Source organism: Zea mays, chromosome 2 (assembly GCF_902167145.1).
Source record: "Zea mays cultivar B73 chromosome 2, Zm-B73-REFERENCE-NAM-5.0, whole genome shotgun sequence".
Classification (NCBI taxonomy): domain Eukaryota; kingdom Viridiplantae; phylum Streptophyta; class Magnoliopsida; order Poales; family Poaceae; genus Zea; species Zea mays.
In genome coordinates this window covers 47,412,969-47,435,810 of record NC_050097.1, presented here as the reverse complement: position 1 = coordinate 47,435,810, position 22,842 = coordinate 47,412,969, and the positions used below count along the sequence as shown (strand labels likewise).

Sequence of the window (22,842 nt, the reverse complement as noted above, 5' to 3'; positions counted from 1 at the left end):
TTAATTGGTTTAATTCCAAGCAACCTTTGCACTTGCCTTATGCAAACTAGTTCAATTATGCACTGATATATTTTGCTTTGGTTTGTGTTGGCATCAATCACCAAAAACGGGGAGATTGAAAGGGAAATAGGGTCAAACCTTTTCCTAAATGATTTTGGTGGTTGAATTGCCCAACACAAGTAATTGGACTAACTAGTTTGCTCTAGATTATACATTCTACAGGTGCCAAAGGTTCAACACAAACCAATAAAAAGAACAAGTTAGGGTTCAAAAGAAAGGAGCAAAAAGGAAACTGAAGTGTTCCCTGGTCTGGCGCACCGGACAGTGTCCGGTGCACCAGGGGCCGTACACTCCAAACCCCTCGGCTTTGGGTTTCCCAGGCGCAGCTCCGCTATAATTCACCGGACTGTCCGGTGCACCACCGGACTGTCCGGTGCACCAGCAGAGCAACGACTATCTGTGCGCAATGGTCGACTCTAACGGATGAACAGTGCAGCACAGTAACGCGGCAGAAGTCAGAGCAGAAGGTCAGAGGGGCACCGGACTGTCCGGTGCCGCATGAGGACAAAGCCTCCAAAGGTCGACCAGCTTGAAGCCCTAACGACATGGTGACATGGCGGCGCACCGGACACTGTCCGGTGCGCCCATCGCCAGCAACCCTCTCCAACGGCTACAATTTGGTTGGTGGCTATAAATACCACCCCAACCGGCCACTTCAAGGTGTGGGAGCCCAAGCAACATTCCAAGTCATATAGTTGACATATCCAAGCCCTCCAAACCACCTCTATTCATTGATCCATCCTATACATAAGATTTAGACCACTTCAACCTACACAAGTGCCACAAAAGAGAGAGCAAGCAAAAGCAAGCTTCTCGTGTGAGTTTAGCAATAGTGCCTTGTGAGATTCATCGAGAGAAAGTGTGTGGTACATCTTGTGATCATTTGTGCGTGGAGTTTTGACTCCCATTGAACTTCCTCCAAAGTTTTGGAGGCTTGTAAAGCTAGCAAGAGACACCTAAGAGTGTGGTGATCCTTGCGGGGTCTTAAGTGATCCTTGAGAAGAAGAAGAGCTCGCCGGTCTTGGTGATCGATGGAGAGAGGGAAAGGGTTGAAAGAGACCCGTCCTTAGTGGACTCCTCAACGGGGATTAGGCCTTCGAGGGCCGAACCTCGGTAAAACAAATCACCCGTGTGTCTTGTGTTTATTGTTTGTGATTTGTTTGTTCTCTCCCCTTCTAAGTTCTCTTGTGCTACTCTTTGCTAATATTATTTTGTGTTGCTTCAAGTTAAATTCACATTTAGAGAAGCAACTCCTTGCAAGAAAGAACTTGTGTTTCTCCTCTTCTTATCTAAGCCCTCTTGCATTATTCTCCTCTAACATTTCTAGTAGTATTGCTATTGATTAAATTCTGTACTCTTTGAAAACAATACTCGTTGCAAGCAAAGGACTTAGTTTTATACTCCGATAATTGTGAATCTTGATCTAACCACTAATCAAGGGATCTAGTTTGGTTTTAGAGTTATAATTTTCAGGTTTCGCCTATCCACCCCCCTCTAGGCGACATTCACACACCATTTTGCTATGGTGTGTAGGGAGCGGAGAACTCGTGCTTGATGCCTTCCTCCTCAAGATAATCTTCGACTTGAACGTTCTTGAATTCCAATTCATTATCGCTCCTTATCTTTTTCAACTTTAGCTCAAATTCATTTTGAGCTCTCCTTAAGAAGCGCTTTAGGGTTCCTTGGGTCTCAGATTTATCCTGCAAAAAGAGAGCCCAAGTGAAGCGGGAAAATTCATCTACAATAACAAGACCATACTTACTTCCCCCGATGTCGAGATAAGCAACGGGCCCGAAGAGATCCATGTGTAGTAGTTCCAGTGGTCTTGATGTTGTCATCACATTCTTGCTTTGATGAGTACTTCCTACCTGCTTCCCTGCTTGGCACACTGCACAAGGTATGTTTTTCATTCCAACATGTGCTAGACGGTGGTGCCAGAGCCAGCCCATATTAGTCTTAGCAATTAAGCACGCATCTAGATCGGCATTCTCTTTTGAGAAATCAACTAAGTAGAGCTTGTCGTTTAATACACCCTTAAAAGCTAATGAACCATCACATCTTCTAAAGACAGATACATCAATATTTGTAAATAAACAATTATAGCCCATAATTGGCTTATAGACAACAGATTGTACCCGAGCGATTCTACTAAAAACACATTAGAGATTGAATGCTCGATTGTGATGGCTATCTTGCCTTGGTTCTCATCTCCAAAGATGATAGTGTCTTGGGAATCCTTGTTCTTGACGTAGGAGGTGAACATATTCTTCTCCCCCGTCATGTGGTTTGTGCATCCGCTATCAATAATCCAGCTTGAGCCCCCGGATGCATAAACCTGCAAGGTATTTAAGCTTGGGTTTTAGGTACCCAACTCTTATTGGGTCCTACAAGGTTAGTTACAACAAATTTTGGAACCCAAATGCAAGTTTTTTCTCTCTTGCATTTAGATCCCAACTTTCTAGCAACTAATTTAGCATTTTTACATGACAGTTCAAATATAGCATCACATGCATGATAAATAGCAGTTGGACCAGTGGATACTTTCCTAGGCACATGAGAAACAACATGATTACGCCTAGTCCTATTTCTACCATGAGCATTAGAGGAGCTAGTTGCAAACATGGCATGAGTACTAAATACATCATCATAACATACAGAGTGATTATGACACTTATCATGATGAGCAACATTAGGAATTTTCTTATAAAGATAGGCATGGTTCTTTTGAGAACTATTATCCATAGGAGCCTTCCCTTTCTCCTTGTTGAGATTGGAAGTCCTATGGCTTATAAAGTTCTTGGTTTCCTTTTGAAAACCAAGTTCATACTTAATTGAGGGGTGTCTACCAATGGTGTAGGCATCTCTAGCAAATTTTAGTTTCTCATAGTTGTCCTGGCAAGTCTTAAGTTGAGCATTAAGACTTGCAACATCATTGTTTAATTTAAGAATAGTAGAGGCATGTTCATTACAAGCATCAATATCAAAATCTTTACACCTATTGCAAATTACAACATGCTCTACACATGATCTAGCCACATTAACTTTTTCTAGCTTAGTATTTAAATCAACATTCAAATCTTTTATACTAGAAATAGAATCATGATAGGTAGACAATTCAGAAGACAATAGTTCATTTTTCTTAACTTCTAGTGCAAGAGATTTTTGAACACTAATAAACTTATCATGTTCCTCATAGAGAATATCTTCTTGTTTTTCTAGTAGCTTGTCTTTTTCACTAAGAGCATCAATCAATTCATTTATCTTGTCTACCTTAGATCTATCTAATCCTTTAAACAGATCAATATAGTCTATTTCATCATCATCAGAAAATTCCTCATCACTAGAAGAAGTGTACTTAGGTGTATATCGTATACGTACCTTCTTCTCTTTAGCCATGAGGCACGTGTGTCGTTTGTTGGGGAAGAGAGAAGACTTGTTGAAAGCTGAGGCAGCTAGTCCTTCATCATCGTCGTCGGATGAAGAACAGTCGGAGTCCCATTCTTTTCCAATGTGCGCCTCGTCCTTCGCCTTCCTATAGTTCTTCTTCCTTTCCTTCTTCCCATACTTTTCTTATGCCTGGTCATTGTTATTGTCGGGACATTGTGCTATGAAATGACTAGACTTACCACATTTGAGGCAGGAGCGCTTTCCCCTCAATTTGTTCTTGTTAGGGTACTCCTTGAGTCCCTTCAAGGAAGTCTTGAAGCACTTGATGATGAGTGCCATTTCGTCCTCGTTGAGCCTGACAACCTCCACTTGTGCTACCTTGTTAGGTAGTGCCTCCTTGCTGCTGGTTGCTTTGAGAGCAACGGGATGCGGCTCGGGTAGAGGAAGCGATCCGTTTAAGGCATCGTCCACATACCTTACTTCCTTCACCATCATGCGCCCGCTCACGAATTTTCCGAGGATTTCCTCGGGCGTCATCTTGGTGTACCTAGGGTTCTCACGAATAAGATTTACAAAACAGTAAATGACCTTAGCATGAGTTGGACGACATCATGATCCGTCCATCTTGTGCTTCCATAGCTTCGAATTTTGTTGATAAGAGTCTTGAGCCTTTTGTATGTTTGAGTTGGCTCTTCTCCCCTTATCATGGCGAATCTCCCCAGCTCGCCTTCCACTAGTTCCATCTTGGTAATCATGGTGGCGTCATTACCCTCGTGAGAGATCTTGAGGGTGTCCCATATTTGCTTGGCATTGTCCAAGCCGCTGACTTTGTTATATTCATCCCTGCATAGAGATGCTAGCAAAATAGTAGTGGCTTGGGCATTTTTATGTATTTGCTCATTGATAAATACAGGATTATCAGTACTATCGAAATGCATTCCATTTTCGACAGTTTCCCAAATACTAGGATGGAGGGAAAATAAGTGACTACGCATTTTATGACTCCAAAATGAATAATCCTCTCCATCAAAGTGTGGGGGTTTTCCAAGAATAATAGATAGCAAATGGCATTTGAATTGTTAGGGATGCGAGAGTAATCAAAGGAATAGTTTCGATTAACCATTTTCTTTTTCGACGAAGAGTCCTCATCGTCGGCATCCCTTGGTGAAGAAGAGGAGACGTCGCTGTCAGTGACTCGAGCCTGAATCAGTGGGCTTGTCATCTCTTGGCTCATTGAAGAGAGTCTCCTTCTCCTTGTCGTTGATCACCATCCCCTTGCCCTTAGGATCCATCTCTTCGGGCGATTAGTCCCTTAATGAAGAGTACGATTCTGATACCAATTGAGAGAACCTAGAGGGGGGTGAATAGGTGATCCTATAAAATTCAACACTAAATATCACACACTTGGTTATGAAATGTTAGTAAGATTAAAACCAAGTTGCTATAGCAAGAGTTCTTCACTTGATTGTTCCTTTTGAATGAGTATTGAACTTTGCAACAATAGCACAAGTGATTAAGTAAGAACTTTAGAAGAGAAACCAATCACAAAGGAAAGAGACATAAGAGACACGGTGATTTTATCCCATGGTTTGGCCAAGAAGAACACTTGCCTACTTCACGTTGTGGCGTCCCAATGGACGAGGGTTGCACTCAACCCCTTTCAAGTGATCCAATGATCCACTTGAATACTGTGATTTTCTTCCTTATAGTTGTTTCCCGTTTGTGAGGAATCTCCACAAGCTGGAGCCTCTCACCCTTACAATGTTGATCACAATGAAAACCACAAGAGTAAGGGAGGGAAATAAACACATGCAAGAGCTAGAGTCACACCAATCCCACGCACACAAGTCAAGAAGAGAGCACACAAGAATAGTGCAACAAGTCTACAGCTCACAAAGTGCTCAAATCTAAGTCACGATGATCTGAATGCGTGTTTGCGGAGTCTAGCCATCTTAGGATGTTCAATGGAGGCTTGGTGTTGTGTTCCATGCGCCTAGGGGTCCCTTTTATAGCCTTCTGTGTATGATGGTTGCATTGCATGTGTGAGTATAAAAGAATTAGAGATCCTTGAGAAATGGTTGTTTGGGTCATTTTCTTTATGGGGGTTTGCATCGTTCAAACTGGACGGTTACATATGGGTATATACTTTTATACTATATACTGGTATATAATCCCGTTATTTACCTTTACATCATTAACACATTTCTAATGTCTGGTTTACACATTAGAGCATCCAATATCACCACATGATTTGAATATTGCTCAACATAATGAATATACTACAAGCAGGGAATTTCATGGAGAAGGTAACCATAAATTATAATTTCTATTATTTTACCTGTGGCGGAACCGCCCGAATTATTCCAGCTTAAGTGCCCAAGTCGCACCCTTAAGGGCAGCAACACACTTAAACAGGAATAACCCGTCAGTCCCTCGGATCTAGTCCGATAAAGCCACTTAACCAGGATCGAATACCACTAGCTCACTCGAAGGTGAGGCACAGATAAAGACAATAAAGCATAATACCACAAATTTAATAAGTATCAATAGTGATTACATTATCGGAGTTTCAGAAATAATAACCATAAATTTTAATGCAGCGGAAATAACTAACGGAGAAGAACCGAGTAACATGGCGAAGCCTGGCCACGCTACTCCTCCTGATCCTCTCCTGCGGAAGCAGTAACCCACTCGACCGTCTGTCCCGGTGGCAGGGACGAAGGCCAAGTCACACCATCAACCAAAACAAGGAGGTACCTGCAAAAATTATGCCACAAGCAAGGCTGAGTATACTAATACTCAGCTAGACTTACCCGGTGTGAGGAGTCTACTCCTCTACCTCTAGACATGCAGCTGTTTGGCTGAGGGGTTTGGTTTGCCAAAAGCACTAGCTGAGTCTAAAATCAAGTTTTAGCTTTTCAAGTTTTAGTATGATCCTTTTAACTAGATGTGTACCTAGCTATTCATACATGATATCAAACATTTTATAAATCAACATCATTTTGCCAGTCACCTCATTTCCCACTTATTACTCAATGTAGCAGCATGGATCAAGCAGTCTCATTAGCTGCGAGAAGCAGACGATTCGAATCGAGTTTTTATCCTTGCAAGGTAAACCTAAACACACGACATGTAGGGGCACTCCGTCCCCACACACATCAACCGTCCCCATCGATTCCCCGTCAGCAGATCAGGGCTCACCGCCTTGGCGTACAATGCCTCACTGACCCCGACTGCCGTCGTGCAGTGACCGCACTTGTACCCACCATAACCGGAATGGGAGACCTCGTCTCAGGTCGCGTGAGGGGATATGTCCACTGCCAGGTTCACTCAGGTACTAGGCTTACCGATTTACCATATTTCTCGGCATGTGCTTAGTACGTTCAAACGCTTGACTCACGGTACCACACCTTAATCCTTATTCCAATTTCCGTCTCGTAGACAACGCATCCCCATGGACCGTTGTCCACAGACCATCATCAATACGATATGTAAATGGATACAAGCAATTCCTGACCTCGCGCGAGTGCTAGAAAAATCACTCGACTTCTACCGAGATCTCTAATTAGTAAAGCAGCTACTCGACCTAGCATACTAGTATCCATCTCAATAGGATTCCTGAGATCATGCAACTAGGGTTTCAAACAACTCCTACACTTAAGTGCACAGCACAAACCTACAATCATTAAGTGCAGTAAAATAGCATATATAACGGTTATGCATAAAACCGGGGCTTGCCTTTAATTTAACACTTAGATAGTGTTTGTTGGGGGAGGGTACTCGCTTGGCGAGCATCCACTGGTTAAGTCCATTCTTCAGGCCGTCCACCAACTGCGTCTTGTGGTTGGCACCACATCACTGGCTCGACCATCATCTCTCGGTCCTATATGAGGTGCAAGATGCATATGTATGAATATAATGGAATAGCACAAGATATTTCAAGTACCTGCTAGTGAATTAAACACCAAGTAGCGAGACATCCCAAGCAACCACACACACTAGCGTTAGCTAACTACCTATCATCGAGCGCACAACGTTAACACCACTAAAAGACGACAAACATTTTGTACACTTACGCAACACAAATACGACCCCATAAGTACAAGCGTTTATTTAATTTGCTACGGCTTTTCATTAGTTCTTCTATTTATCACACAAAAGCATCCAACACCAGTTTAACCGATGACATAGGCATCAATGGCTATGGAAATTCTATATCACAATCAACTAAAGAAGAAACATATAAAACAAGACACACATATCATCTCTAGCTTAACCATGGTTATTCTATATGAATTTAGTGCTAACCAACCATTTTTAGCCAAAAAGGGTGAACTAACAATCAATTGAGCACATGCAGATTTTTAGGACAGCAGTACAGCAGTCACTTGTTTTAATCATAACTTTTCAAAGATTAATCCAAAAATAGCAAGCTAGGACTTTCTGGAAAGCTTAAAAAGTTCTCTACAACATTGGTATTGTCATCACAGCACGATTAAACACTTAGCAAGGTCAAAAGGTGTTAACACAACAGCGCTGTCCAGATTTGGACAGATTCAGACTTATGACTTTAAAAATTCATAACTGAAGATTCAGGCATCCAAACAAGGTGATCCTAGACTTTCTGGAAAGGTAATAAAAGTGTCTACATATCACTTATAAACATCTTAAGGTGACTCAATAGTTAACTAAGGATAAAATACACTAGAAGGCTTTGCTGTCCAGAATTGGACAGATTCAGTCTTCAGACTTCAAACATCCATAACTTAATCTTCAGACCACCAAAAAGAGTGATCCAAGACTTTTTGAAAAGCTCAGCAAAAACACTACATAACTTTTATAATCACTAAGAAGTGATTCAATGTTTAACTAAATCAAACAACACAGTTTTCGAAATCTGTTCTGACGGTGGACAGAACACAGCAAGCAGTTTGTAAAATTCATAACTCTTAAACTATCAGGCCTGTGTTTATGAAATTTTAACACAAGCAAGATTAGAAAAGCATCTACAACTTTCTTATAATGACCATGAACAGATTGTAACATTAAATTAGGCAAACAATGCAGTTTCTGAAATCTGTACAGAATTTGGACAGATTTAGTTACTGAATTTGTAAAAATCCTAACTCCTAAACTGTCAGACCTGTGGCTGTCAAATTTTAACACAAGTAAGATAATGAAGTTATCTACAACTTTCTTGTGACCACCAATAACTAATTTCAAGATTAACTTAAGCAACCATTGTAATCTCTGAAATCTGTTCAGAAATTCGACAGATTCAGGTGCTGGGCTTGTGAAAAGCACAACTCCTAAACAATCAGGTTTATGGCTGTCAAATTTCAGTACAAGCAAGATAATCATGTTATCTACAACTCTTCTATATGACTTTTCTACAGAAAACATGATTTTGTTTATCAAACCAACAGCACAACGAAAACAGTGCGTGCAGCCCAAAACAGCAATCAATAAATCCCAGTTTCTATATAATTCAAGAATTGCAGCATTCTAGAGACTTGAATCATTCTAGCACTTTACCATTTCTTAGAGTTAAATTAATTAAATGAGGACTAACAAGTAGACTTACTAATTTTTATTCATGTCATTTTGTATTACTAGCTTAATCATACTACGCATATAAGTATATTACACCTTCTTCGCCCGAATGACAATCCTCAAGCCCAACACTCATCACACATATATAATGCACTTAGATCACAATCCCAGTACCACTAAATCATATGATGCACCTATTTCATTTTTTTTATATACATCCAATTAGTATATGCGATGGGTATCACGGCGAAGGCATAACACATCTAGACTCGACTCATAACCGGGGGGGAACTACTTGGTCACGTCACCACTTCATTACCCAAACCGAAACAAATTTCCTAGCCACATCAACCAAACTTCTAATTGAGTAAAACCTATACCTCCTTGTCACGAATACAACCATACACTATGTGCGACGTGAAATTTAATGAACGCCTAATGGGTATTGACTCAACTTATAAACATAGGGAAGCGATGACTACTTTGGCATGTCACCACCTCACCTCACACGCAAAATCATTCTTAATTGGACTGACCAATTTGAACGACTGTCCTTCCAATTATTAACATATACCACCTTTCTAGGTTATTTGCATGACAACATAGCATAGGTTAAATCTATTTATCTCGGAAGGGCTCTAACACAGTTCACACATAACTCACCATTTAGGCCCTACTAATAATTCATTGCGAACGACACATATTAAATCTACGGGCTAACTCAATTGGAACACAACATATGACATTCAAGTTTTTAGTTTTATCGTATAACAACGCTTAATCTAATACATCATGGATACTGACGATGCCTACCATAATTCCACGTTGCTAACACAACCAATTATGACCTACCACCAAACATTTTAACCATAGAGGCGATCATCTCCTTAACGTTCTACACCAAATCATCGTTACCAATTATTATGTGCATAGCATCTAGTTAACCATATTCGACAAATACAGTCTTCGAGCACCCTTTATATAATCTACAACTACCGAATACTAAACGATACTATTAAATCATCACTTATTGCTCGAGAATCATCACGATCACCATACCTCTATTTATTTATTAACTTTACCCAAAACAACAAATCAACTTACCAAAAATAACTTAGTTGTTGCTGCTGTTCGCATGGCGCGAAGAGGCTGTGCAGACCCGGCAAAGTGAGACGTGGAGACGTCGGGGCTGCACGGATTGACGACGCGGCTGCTCTCGCCGAGCCGGAACAAGTCATGGCGCTATGGTTCTCGCTGCGCGCGACAGCACGGCAAGCGCGAGGAGAGGCGTGGTTGCGGGATTTTTTTTGTGGTGCGGCGTGCGGGAGCTGCAGGGGTGTGGCTGCAAGGGGGCGTTGCAAGGAGAGCGACGTCGAGACCATGCCGTGGATTCACAGCGCTACGACGCACAGCGGGACAGCACGGATTGAGCAGCACGCCAGAATAAAAGTTGACGATGTTGTCCCCGACACAGTGCTCCACACCGACAGTTTGACAACACCGAAAAGAGGCGAGCAGGGCTGCGCACAACACAAGCAAGACAGCATGCAGTCGGCTGCGCATATCGTCGAGCAGGTAGTGCGCGCGGTGGAGCAGCGGCTAGGGTGTCCCGACAGCGAGCTCGCGAGGCCAAGTCGAGCAGCGAGAACACCAGGACGCCGTGGGGGCTTGCTGTTTTCCATAGGAGATGTAGGGGGCGCTGGAAACTTGCTGTTTTAGAGAGGGCGCCAACATCCACGGCCAACAGGGAAAAAGGGGCGCTGGGCAGAGGAGGCCGGGAGAAAGTGTAGCAGGGAGTGGGGGCTCCATGAGCGACGGTGAGCTCACTGCTCGAGCTCGGATCAGAGGGGCCCTGCGCTGACCAAGGTGGAGTGGGCAGAGCTGCTGCGCAGGGAGGAAGGGGTCGAGCTGCTCGCCTGCAGGGAGCGAGCGCTAGGGGGAAGAAGGGCGCTGGGAGGTGGGTGCGCGCCCTTGGAGCAGGGGAACAGGGAGCTCGGCGGCCAGGGAGAAGGCTGCTGGCAACCTGCAGGGAAGAAGCTCTCTCCTGGAAAAAAAAATCTGGGCGCCATGGAGCTGCTGCTCGCCAGCAGGGAGTAGGGAGGAGGGCGCCATGGTGGCCGAGGGGAGCGTGCAGAGCTGCTGCACGGCTGGGAGATTTTTCTGCGCCATGCACAGGGAAGAAGAGAGCTGTGCGTGTGGGGAGAGGAGGAAGAAGGCTGTGGCGGCTGGAAAAAGTGGAGGGGTGGGAATGCAAAATGACCAAGGGCAAGGGAGAGGGATCCGTATTTATAGAGAAACCCTAGGGTTAGGGTTTCAATTGGGCCAAATGGGCTGGGTTGGGCTGGCCCAAACACGTTATCGGGCTGCGCTAATTTATTTTTCCGGAATAAAAATGCTCTCGCGGAATTCGTCGCTACGGAAAAACAGAGCGAAAAGAGTTCGGACGAACGGAAGGTTGAGCGATTAATTCGGTCGAGAGTCTAATTTGATTTCGCTCGAGAATAATTACCTACGCGTGATTCGAAAATAAATCGCCTTGAGATACGGCCGGCTTTCGGATTTTTGATTGAAGGAGACAAACCGCGACGTTTAAAATTATCGCCGATGTCGATTTTTAAATCGGGATCGAACACAGAGGTATGAAGTCGAGTCGGATAAGAATTAATTAGAGGGCGACGTACTGAGTATCCCGTTGGAGAAAACGGACCTGGATAAAATAGTCGAACGTAGATCGAAGTTCGAGGAGCTAGATTTGGGCTCAGATCAGATAACAGTCGTTGAGAGTTTGATTTAAAGAGCTTCAGATGAGATTTAAAATTCGAGAATGATCTTCGAGTCTGCATGAGTTCTGAGAATTAAAAGTTTTAACACGCTCCGAAATTGGTTGTTTCTCGCGATCGATTAACTCTGAATTCGGTGAACTTCCGAGAGAAAGCCTGATAAACAGAGATAGGCACGATCGAGAATAGAAATTTTTACTGAGCATCCAAGATTAGGATAAATCCACGGCATATCATGAAATAGACACCTGGGGTGTCACAGCCTTCCCCCCTTAAACGGAATCTCGTCCCGAGATTCGAATGAGGATCTTCAAGGGTGGAGAAGCATGTAACTCCCGGGCTGAAGATAGAAGCAAATTCATGAGATGGGATCTGACAAGATACGGAAGATAGATTTGGATAGAATATCGTGACATGTTGAGACAAAATGCAGCGATCCCTTTGAGAGAATGTTCACAAAAGATAGCACATCAGTATAGTCTTGTAATGGATCACGACTATTAACCACGATACCAGCGCGTGCCGAGTAGCTCAACCATGTGTGCACCATAGTAGGCTCTCGGTCTCGTCGCGGCACCATCGGTCGTTAGTCATAACACTATTACCAAACCAACCAATGAGAAATCCACATAGCACAGATAGACGGAGCCCATGAGAGTATGGCTCAGAAAATAAGAATGTGACCAGAGTTGAAGCAAAGATTGTTGGCAAAAGAGCATCACATGAGAATTTTCTTCAAGTCAGAGACTTATCTTATGATCATCACGGGATTATCAGCCAAAGATCAATACGATATTTAACATGAGAAGGGACTAACCAAGAGATCGAGATTGATAAGCTTTTTAGAGACATGAGCGATCCAAAGATAACAACAACATCCATTACTCCACATGGATATGTCGTTTAGAGATAAGTTGATAAAACAAGCATCATGATCCTCGGAGAAGGGGTATGAGAATGACCAAAAATGAGAGATTTAGGCAAGATCAACATCCGATACTTGAGAACGGGTCATAGCAGATAACCAGATAACGAGGCAGAATCATTAAGGGATCCAGAGATTCGGATGATAAAGCAAACATGATTCACAAGAAAAAGGATTATTAGATCCAGGCGAAAGGAGAGGTAGGCAAACAGGATCAGCTAGGATGATCGACAGAAATGCTATGAAGTTTTAGGGGCAAGGATTTATGGAAAGAGACATGGCCTTGATAGGGTTTGCGCAACTAGACACCAATAAAAATTTTTTTTTTGACACAACAAGTGCACAAGGAAGTTTTAGTCGATTTAGGGGTCAAGCTGTGGGGGTCTATAAGCTGTGCAGGCGTAACTTGAAGCGTAAAACACACAAGGGTTAACAAAAATACCAGCTCAAGCATGAATTTTTTTTTGAGGTTTCACTTGCTAACCACTAGGTTGGTTAAAGTGGGGGGGTCTTTTTATGGGCCAAACAGGCAACAATTTTTATTGGTTAGAGGCAAAAATGTACTAAATCGTTACCGTACCTCCTAGACAGCATGGCAAGAAGAACACATAACACAACCTAATCAAGATTATCATAACAACACAGGACAAGGCACTTCTTATAGCTCCAAACATAGCAGTACATCACATTATTCACAAGTTATTATTATTGGAATAAAGGTGAGAGAGGCATGTTAATGCATAAGAGACAATTATAATGCAACAATCATGATGCATGCATGCTCATTCTAGTCGTCTTCTCAGACCTAACTAATTTTTCGGGTGCTTCTACAACATCCTTATTAATAGTAGTAGTAGCCTTTATGGCCTATATAAATAGCCACCTAGCTACCCATCTATTTCCTAAGGCTTCACGTCCTAGGTCTATCCTTATCGTCCTGACGATCTATCCAACATTGGTTTCTAGCAAGTTTTACTTTAGAAAAGGTTGGTAATCATGACTTATTGACTTCTCTGTACTGGTATTCGCTCCGATACCAGCTGTGGCGGAACCGCCCGAATTATTCCAGCTTAAGTGCCCAAGTCGCACCCTTAAGGGCAGCAACACACTTAAACAGGAATAACCCGTCAGTCCCTCGGATCTAGTCCGATAAAGCCACTTAACCAGGATCGAATACCACTAGCTCACTCGAAGGTGAGGCACAGATAAAGACAATAAAGCATAATACCACAAATTTAATAAGTATCAATAGTGATTACATTATCGGAGTTTCAGAAATAATAACCATAAATTTTAATGCAGCGGAAATAACTAACGGAGAAGAACCGAGTAACATGGCGAAGCCTGGCCACGCTACTCCTCCTGGTCCTCTCCTGCGGAAGCAGTAACCCACTCGACCGTCTGTCCCGGTGGCAGGGACGAAGGCCAAGTCACACCATCAACCAAAACAAGGAGGTACCTGCAAAAATTATGCCACAAGCAAGGCTGAGTATACTAATACTCAGCTAGACTTACCCGGTGTGAGGAGTCTACTCCTCTACCTCTAGACATGCAGCTGTTTGGATGAGGGGTTTGGTTTGCCAAAAGCACTAGCTGAGTCTAAAATCAAGTTTTAGCTTTTCAAGTTTTAGTATGATCCTTTTAACTAGATGTGTACCTAGCTATTCATACATGATATCAAACATTTTATAAATCAACATCATTTTGCCAGTCACCTCATTTCCCACTTATTACTCAATGTAGCAGCATGGATCAAGCAGTCTCATTAGCTGCGAGAAGCAGACGATTCGAATCGAGTTTTTATCCTTGCAAGGTAAACCTAAACACACGACATGTAGGGGCACTCCGTCCCCACACACATCAACCGTCCCCATCGATTCCCCGTCAGCAGATCAGGGCTCACCGCCTTGGCGTACAATGCCTCACTGACCCCGACTGCCGTCGTGCAGTGACCGCACTTGTACCCACCATAACCGGAATGGGAGACCTCGTCTCAGGTCGCGTGAGGGGATATGTCCACTGCCAGGTTCACTCAGGTACTAGGCTTACCGATTTACCATATTTCTCGGCATGTGCTTAGTACGTTCAAACGCTTGACTCACGGTACCACACCTTAATCCTTATTCCAATTTCCGTCTCGTAGACAACGCATCCCCATGGACCGTTGTCCACAGACCATCATCAATACGATATGTAAATGGATACAAGCAATTCCTGACCTCGCGCGAGTGCTAGAAAAATCACTCGACTTCTACCGAGATCCCTAATTAGTAAAGCAGCTACTCGACCTAGCATACTAGTATCCATCTCAATAGGATTCCTGAGATCATGCAACTAGGGTTTCAAACAACTCCTACACTTAAGTGCACAGCACAAACCTACAATCATTAAGTGCAGTAAAATAGCATATATAACGGTTATGCATAAAACCGGGGCTTGCCTTTAATTTAACACTTAGATAGTGTTTGTTGGGGGAGGATACTCGCTTGGCGAGCATCCACTGGTTAAGTCCATTCTTTAGGCCGTCCACCAACTGCGTCTTGTGGTTGGCACCACATCACTGGCTCGACCATCATCTCTCGGTCCTATATGAGGTGCAAGATGCATATGTATGAATATAATGGAATAGCACAAGATATTTCAAGTACCTGCTAGTGAATTAAACACCAAGTAGCGAGACATCCCAAGCAACCACACACACTAGCGTTAGCTAACTACCTATCATCGAGCGCACAACGTTAACACCACTAAAAGACGACAAACATTTTGTACACTTACGCAACACAAATACGACCCCATAAGTACAAGCGTTTATTTAATTTGCTACGGCTTTTCATTAGTTCTTCTATTTATCACACAAAAGCATCCAACACCAGTTTAACCGATGACATAGGCATCAATGGCTATGGAAATTCTATATCACAATCAACTAAAGAAGAAACATATAAAACAAGACACACATATCATCTCTAGCTTAACCATGGTTATTCTATATGAATTTAGTGCTAACCAACCATTTTTAGCCAAAAAGGGTGAACTAACAATCAATTGAGCACATGCAGATTTTTAGGACAGCAGTACAGCAGTCACTTGTTTTAATCATAACTTTTCAAAGATTAATCCAAAAATAGCAAGCTAGGACTTTCTGGAAAGCTTAAAAAGTTCTCTACAACATTGGTATTGTCATCACAGCACGATTAAACACTTAGCAAGGTCAAAAGGTGTTAACACAACAGCGCTGTCCAGATTTGGACAGATTCAGACTTATGACTTTAAAAATTCATAACTGAAGATTCAGGCATCCAAACAAGGTGATCCTAGACTTTCTGGAAAGGTAATAAAAGTGTCTACATATCACTTATAAACATCTTAAGGTGACTCAATAGTTAACTAAGGATAAAATACACTAGAAGGCTTTGCTGTCCAGAATTGGACAGATTCAGTCTTCAGACTTCAAACATCCATAACTTAATCTTCAGACCACCAAAAAGAGTGATCCAAGACTTTTTGAAAAGCTCAGCAAAAACACTACATAACTTTTATAATCACTAAGAAGTGATTCAATGTTTAACTAAATCAAACAACACAGTTTTCGAAATCTGTTCTGACGGTGGACAGAACACAGCAAGCAGTTTGTAAAATTCATAACTCTTAAACTATCAGGCCTGTGTTTATGAAATTTTAACACAAGCAAGATTAGAAAAGCATCTACAACTTTCTTATAATGACCATGAACAGATTGTAACATTAAATTAGGCAAACAATGCAGTTTCTGAAATCTGTACAGAATTTGGACAGATTTAGTTACTGAATTTGTAAAAATCCTAACTCCTAAACTGTCAGACCTGTGGCTGTCAAATTTTAACACAAGTAAGATAATGAAGTTATCTACAACTTTCTTGTGACCACCAATAACTAATTTCAAGATTAACTTAAGCAACCATTGTAATCTCTGAAATCTGTTCAGAAATTCGACAGATTCAGGTGCTGGGCTTGTGAAAAGCACAACTCCTAAACAATCAGGTTTATGGCTGTCAAATTTCAGTACAAGCAAGATAATCATGTTATCTACAACTCTTCTATATGACTTTTCTACAGAAAACATGATTTTGTTTATCAAACCAACAGCACAACGAAAACAGTGCGTGCAGCCCAAAACAGCAATCAATAAATCCCAGTTTCTATATAATTCAAGAATTGCAGCATTCTAGAGACTTGAATCATTCTAGCACTTTACCATTTCTTAGAGTTAAATTAATTAAATGAGGACTAACAAGTAGACTTACTAATTTTTATTCATGTCATTTTGTATTACTAGCTTAATCATACTACGCATATAAGTATATTACACCTTCTTCGCCCGAATGACAATCCTCAAGCCCAACACTCATCACACATATATAATGCACTTAGATCACAATCCCAGTACCACTAAATCATATGATGCACCTATTTCATTTTTTTTATATACATCCAATTAGTATATGCGATGGGTATCACGGCGAAGGCATAACACATCTAGACTCGACTCATAACCGGGGGGGAACTACTTGGTCACGTCACCACTTCATTACCCAAACCGAAACAAATTTCCTAGCCACATCAACCAAACTTCTAATTGAGTAAAACCTATACCTCCTTGTCACGAATACAACCATACACTATGTGCGACGTGAAATTTAATGAACGCCTAATGGGTATTGACTCAACTTATAAACATAGGGAAGCGATGACTACTTTGGCATGTCACCACCTCACCTCACACGCAAAATCATTCTTAATTGGACTGACCAATTTGAACGACTGTCCTTCCAATTATTAACATATACCACCTTTCTAGGTTATTTGCATGACAACATAGCATAGGTTAAATCTATTTATCTCGGAAGGGCTCTAACACAGTTCACACATAACTCACCATTTAGGCCCTACTAATAATTCATTGCGAACGACACATATTAAATCTACGGGCTAACTCAATTGGAACACAACATATGACATTCACGTTTTTAGTTTTATCGTATAACAACGCTTAATCTAATACATCATGGATACTGACGATGCCTACCATAATTCCACGTTGCTAACACAACCAATTATGACCTACCACCAAACATTTTAACCATAGAGGCGATCATCTCCTTAACGTTCTACACCAAATCATCGTTACCAATTATTATGTGCATAGCATCTAGTTAACCATATTCGACAAATACAGTCTTCGAGCACCCTTTATATAATCTACAACTACCGAATACTAAACGATACTATTAAATCATCACTTATTGCTCGAGAATCATCACGATCACCATACCTCTATTTATTTATTAACTTTACCCAAAACAACAAATCAACTTACCAAAAATAACTTAGTTGTTGCTGCTGTTCGCATGGCGCGAAGAGGCTGTGCAGACCCGGCAAAGTGAGACGTGGAGACGTCGGGGCTGCACGGATTGACGACGCGGCTGCTCTCGCCGAGCCGGAACAAGTCATGGCGCTATGGTTCTCGCTGCGCGCGACAGCACGGCAAGCGCGAGGAGAGGCGTGGTTGCGGGATTTTTTTTGTGGTGCGGCGTGCGGGAGCTGCAGGGGTGTGGCTGCAAGGGGGCGTTGCAAGGAGAGCGACGTCGAGACCATGCCGTGGATTCACAGCGCTACGACGCACAGCGGGACAGCACGGATTGAGCAGCACGCCAGAATAAAAGTTGACGATGTTGTCCCCGACACAGTGCTCCACACCGACAGTTTGACAACACCGAAAAGAGGCGAGCAGGGCTGCGCACAACACAAGCAAGACAGCATGCAGTCGGCTGCGCATATCGTCGAGCAGGTAGTGCGCGCGGTGGAGCAGCGGCTAGGGTGTCCCGACAGCGAGCTCGCGAGGCCAAGTCGAGCAGCGAGAACACCAGGACGCCGTGGGGGCTTGCTGTTTTCCATAGGAGATGTAGGGGGCGCTGGAAACTTGCTGTTTTAGAGAGGGCGCCAACATCCACGGCCAACAGGGAAAAAGGGGCGCTGGGCAGAGGAGGCCGGGAGAAAGTGTAGCAGGGAGTGGGGGCTCCATGAGCGACGGTGAGCTCACTGCTCGAGCTCGGATCAGAGGGGCCCTGCGCTGACCAAGGTGGAGTGGGCAGAGCTGCTGCGCAGGGAGGAAGGGGTCGAGCTGCTCGCCTGCAGGGAGCGAGCGCTAGGGGGAAGAAGGGCGCTGGGAGGTGGGTGCGCGCCCTTGGAGCAGGGGAACAGGGAGCTCGGCGGCCAGGGAGAAGGCTGCTGGCAACCTGCAGGGAAGAAGCTCTCTGCTGGAAAAAAAATCTGGGCGCCATGGAGCTGCTGCTCGCCAGCAGGGAGTAGGGAGGAGGGCGCCATGGTGGCCGAGGGGAGCGCGCAGAGCTGCTGCACGGCTGGGAGATTTTTCTGCGCCATGCACAGGGAAGAAGAGAGCTGTGCGTGTGGGGAGAGGAGGAAGAAGGCTGTGGCAGCTGGAAAAAGTGGAGGGGTGGGAATGCAAAATGACCAAGGGCAAGGGAGAGGGATCCGTATTTATAGAGAAACCCTAGGGTTAGGGTTTCAATTGGGCCAAATGGGCTGGGTTGGGCTGGCCCAAACACGTTATCGGGCTGCGCTAATTTATTTTTCCGGAATAAAAATGCTCTCGCGGAATTCGTCGCTACGGAAAAACAGAGCGAAAAGAGTTCGGACGAACGGAAGGTTGAGCGATTAATTCGGTCGAGAGTCTAATTTGATTTCGCTCGAGAATAATTACCTACGCGTGATTCGAAAATAAATCGCCTTGAGATACGGCCGGCTTTCGGATTTTTGATTGAAGGAGACAAACCACGACGTTTAAAATTATCGCCGATGTCGATTTTTAAATCGGGATCGAACACAGAGGTATGAAGTCGAGTCGGATAAGAATTAATTAGAGGGCGACGTACTGAGTATCCCGTTGGAGAAAACGGACCTGGATAAAATAGTCGAACATAGATCGAAGTTCGAGGAGCTAGATTTGGGCTCAGATCAGATAACAGTCGTTGAGAGTTTGATTTAAAGAGCTTCAGATGAGATTTAAAATTCGAGAATGATCTTCGAGTCTGCATGAGTTCTGAGAATTAAAAGTTTTAACACGCTCCGAAATTGGTTGTTTCTCGCGATCGATTAACTCTGAATTCGGTGAACTTCCGAGAGAAAGCCTGATAAACAGAGATAGGCACGATCGAGAATAGAAATTTTTACTGAGCATCCAAGATTAGGATAAATCCACGACATATCATGAAATAGACACCTGGGGTGTCACATTACCCAGAAATGGTTCATTTCTATTTTTAATAACTGCAAATAGTGTATTTATTTTTTAACATAGATGATGCATTTGAATCATATCCCCTGCTTGGGTACTCTAGTCATACCGAAGACCCATATGACTATGTCTACCATAACTTGCCAGATAGACACCATGTCCTACGAAAAATACCTGATTGTTGTTATTGCGGAGCCATGAAATTTCAATTTGAGCCACGTGGAATGTGTTGCAGAAAGGGAAAGATTAAAGTGCACATACCTGATGTGCCTACTGAGTTGAAAAGGTTGTTCACCAGTCAGGGAGATGACGATGCAAAATATTTTAGAAAAAACATATGGTACTTCAACTATCATTTCTCCTTCACCAGTCTTGGAGTTACATTGGACCAACGAGTTAGCACGGCAGCTAATACGGGTATATATACATTTCGTGTCCAAGGTGCCTTGTATCATTGTCTCGACCATTTAGTGTCAGGTTCTCAAGGCCCTCGTCATTTGCAACTTTACTTCTATGATACAGAAGATGCTACATTGGCCCACAGGGCATGGAGATCACCATACCTTGATATTAATGTCATTAGAAATATCTTGACAATATTAGAGGGAAATCTATATGTACAAACTTTCAATAGACTTGGAGCCATTCTAAGTCTAGATGACTATGTTATTGAACTCAACACTAATGTAACGCCTGACCAACGAAGGTACATGAGTATGCATCACATTTCTTTGTTGTTTACTTGTAGCACATTTCTTTTTGTAATACATGATTTTTAACATGTTTCTTTCTGCATAAGCAAGGTACAATGCACCCACTGCCTCACAAGTTGTTGCTATCTGGTTCGAAGGAAATGACCCGCAAAGAAGTTTCGATAGAAGTGTGATCATATATGCTACAGGAGATCAGCCTATATGTATCAAAACATACCATGGTTGTTACGACCATTAGCATATCCATTATTTTTCCTCGAGGCCAAACTGGCTGGAATCACTTTATGCCATAAAATGAAACCCCTACAGTACATGGTACATTCAATGCTCCTGACTACAATGACACTCCATCTGCTAATAATGAACATACAGATACGTGCATAATTGTTTTTGCACATGTCATGGATCAGGGAGGAAGGATATAGCAGTCTATAAACATTCATCGATTATTTGGATAATGGTTAATATAATTTACAATCATGCAGCTCATTATTATTTGGATGAAGACAACCAACAAGCTGACTATGAGATTTCGAATGGAGAAGTGGTTCAATCTGCAAGGTTTGTTAATTTGTCGCCTTAGTGAGATTTCAACGCTTATGATAATAGAATCATGTTTATTGTACATCTTGTTATCCTAATCAATTTTACCACGGCTATTAATTTTATTACCTTTTAGATTTGTTGTATCAATGTGGATATGGTTTAATAGATGTGATTTTATTTGTAATGATACTCAAGTTTTTCTTAAAATTATTATCCTTAATGTATATTCACTTCATTTTAATTTGTCACCTTAGCAAGATTTCAGAGCTTATGATAAGAAACAAAGATTCATATTTTTTGCACCTCTCGTTATCCTAATCAATTTTATTGCCTTTTAGATTTTTTGTTTCGTTAGCACGGGTACCTTACTAGTTGTCAAAAAAGAGCCATGGGTGTCTAGAAACCTAGCTTGGATAAATCTTTTGCTCCACGCTGCTTGAGATTATGAACCTCTTTATCTCATCAAGTTTATTTGATCTCTCGAAACCTAGTCCTTAATGAACCCTTAAGTTAAACCTTAGTCAATTAGATGAGGGACACTTTTAAATAATTTATATATCTTTATGTTACAAGCAATCAAATATAAAAAATGGTTAGCATCCCTTATAGTAAAGGACTTCCCTTTTAAGTTTTGTTGGGCACCCTGGAACGGTGCCCAAACAAATACTAAAGAAGTCCATGTCGAACAACCTTGTGAGGTAGAGCGGACGACCAAGTCCCTGCCGAGCAACCTTACGAGGCGGAGCAGGCAACCAAGTCCGTGCCGAGCGAACCCGCGAGGCAGAAAGGGCGACCAAGTCCCTATGAAGCAAACCCACGAGGCGGGGCGGGCGACCAAGTACCTGTCGAGCAACCCCCACAAAAGCAGAGCGAGCGACCCAGTCACTATCGAACAATGTTGTAAGGCGGAGCGGACGACCAAGTCCCTGTCGAGCAACCTTACGAGGCGGAGCAAGCGACCAAGTCCCTGCCGAGCAAACCCCCTCAAAGTAGAGCGGATGACCAAGTCACTATCGAACAACCTTCTCAGGCGGAGCGAATGACCAAGTCTCTACCGTACCTTACAAAGCGGAGCAGGCGACCAAGTCCCTGCCAAGCAAACCCCACGAGGCGGAGCAGACGACCAAGTCCCTACCGAGCGACCCCGCGAGGCGAGGCAGACGATCAGACCCTGAGTCAACCTGATCGACGGACTAACCCAATGCTGCTGACCCACATCAAGCATGACAAGATGCGTCACCACCAAACCATGTCTGGACCTCGGGTACGGTGTTGAAAGGTCCCTATCAAACACTGATGATACACATCACGTACTTGTCTCAAGAAAGCCCCTACTGACGTATCGGGCTAGTCAACTCTAGTCGTAAGGGCCTCAGCGTCGGAGTCTCTACATTGACCCGCATTCTCAAAAGAACGCAACGGATACACCATACCAGGGTGTATGCCTACACACACCGACGGGTGATGCAGGCTCGTGACGATAGACAAAATCATGCCACGCACTACCACACCATGGTATTGACCCATGGGACCCACCGCACACTACTATGAAGGTGTCAGCGATGGACTAGCTACATCGAT

At 43.0% G+C, this 22,842-nt stretch overlaps 2 protein-coding genes across 2 annotated transcripts; both read right to left on the bottom strand.

The window, feature by feature from the left end:
* Positions 1–7,186: 7,186 nt before the first annotated feature.
* LOC109944171 (uncharacterized) lies at positions 7,187–12,012 on the bottom strand. The gene is made up of 3 exons (XM_020548846.3): positions 11,980–12,012; positions 10,105–11,299; positions 7,187–7,330 (listed from the first exon to the last, which is right to left on the bottom strand). The coding sequence occupies exons 1-2, from the start codon at positions 12,010–12,012 to the stop codon at positions 10,400–10,402; spliced, it is 933 nt and encodes a 310-aa protein (XP_020404435.1). The 3' UTR covers positions 7,187–7,330; positions 10,105–10,399.
* A 788-nt stretch (positions 12,013–12,800) lies between these two features.
* Positions 12,801–19,530, bottom strand: LOC118476307 (uncharacterized). Its single transcript, XM_035965265.1, has 2 exons — positions 18,065–19,530; positions 12,801–15,290 (listed from the first exon to the last, which is right to left on the bottom strand). The coding sequence occupies exon 1, from the start codon at positions 19,026–19,028 to the stop codon at positions 18,360–18,362; it is 669 nt and encodes a 222-aa protein (XP_035821158.1). The 5' UTR covers positions 19,029–19,530; the 3' UTR covers positions 12,801–15,290; positions 18,065–18,359.
* Positions 19,531–22,842: the final 3,312 nt, after the last annotated feature.

Coding starts and splice junctions, on each gene's coding strand:
- LOC118476307 (XM_035965265.1), bottom strand. CDS start 19,028: ATGGCGCCCAGATTTTTTTTCCAGCAGAGAGCTTCTTCCCTGCAGGTT.
- LOC109944171 (XM_020548846.3), bottom strand. CDS start 12,012: ATGCCGTGGATTTATCCTAATCTTGGATGCTCA. Junction 11,300..11,979: donor ATCCTAATCTTGGATGCTCA/GTAAAAATTTCT, acceptor CCCTAACCCTAG/GGTTTCTCTATAAATACGGA.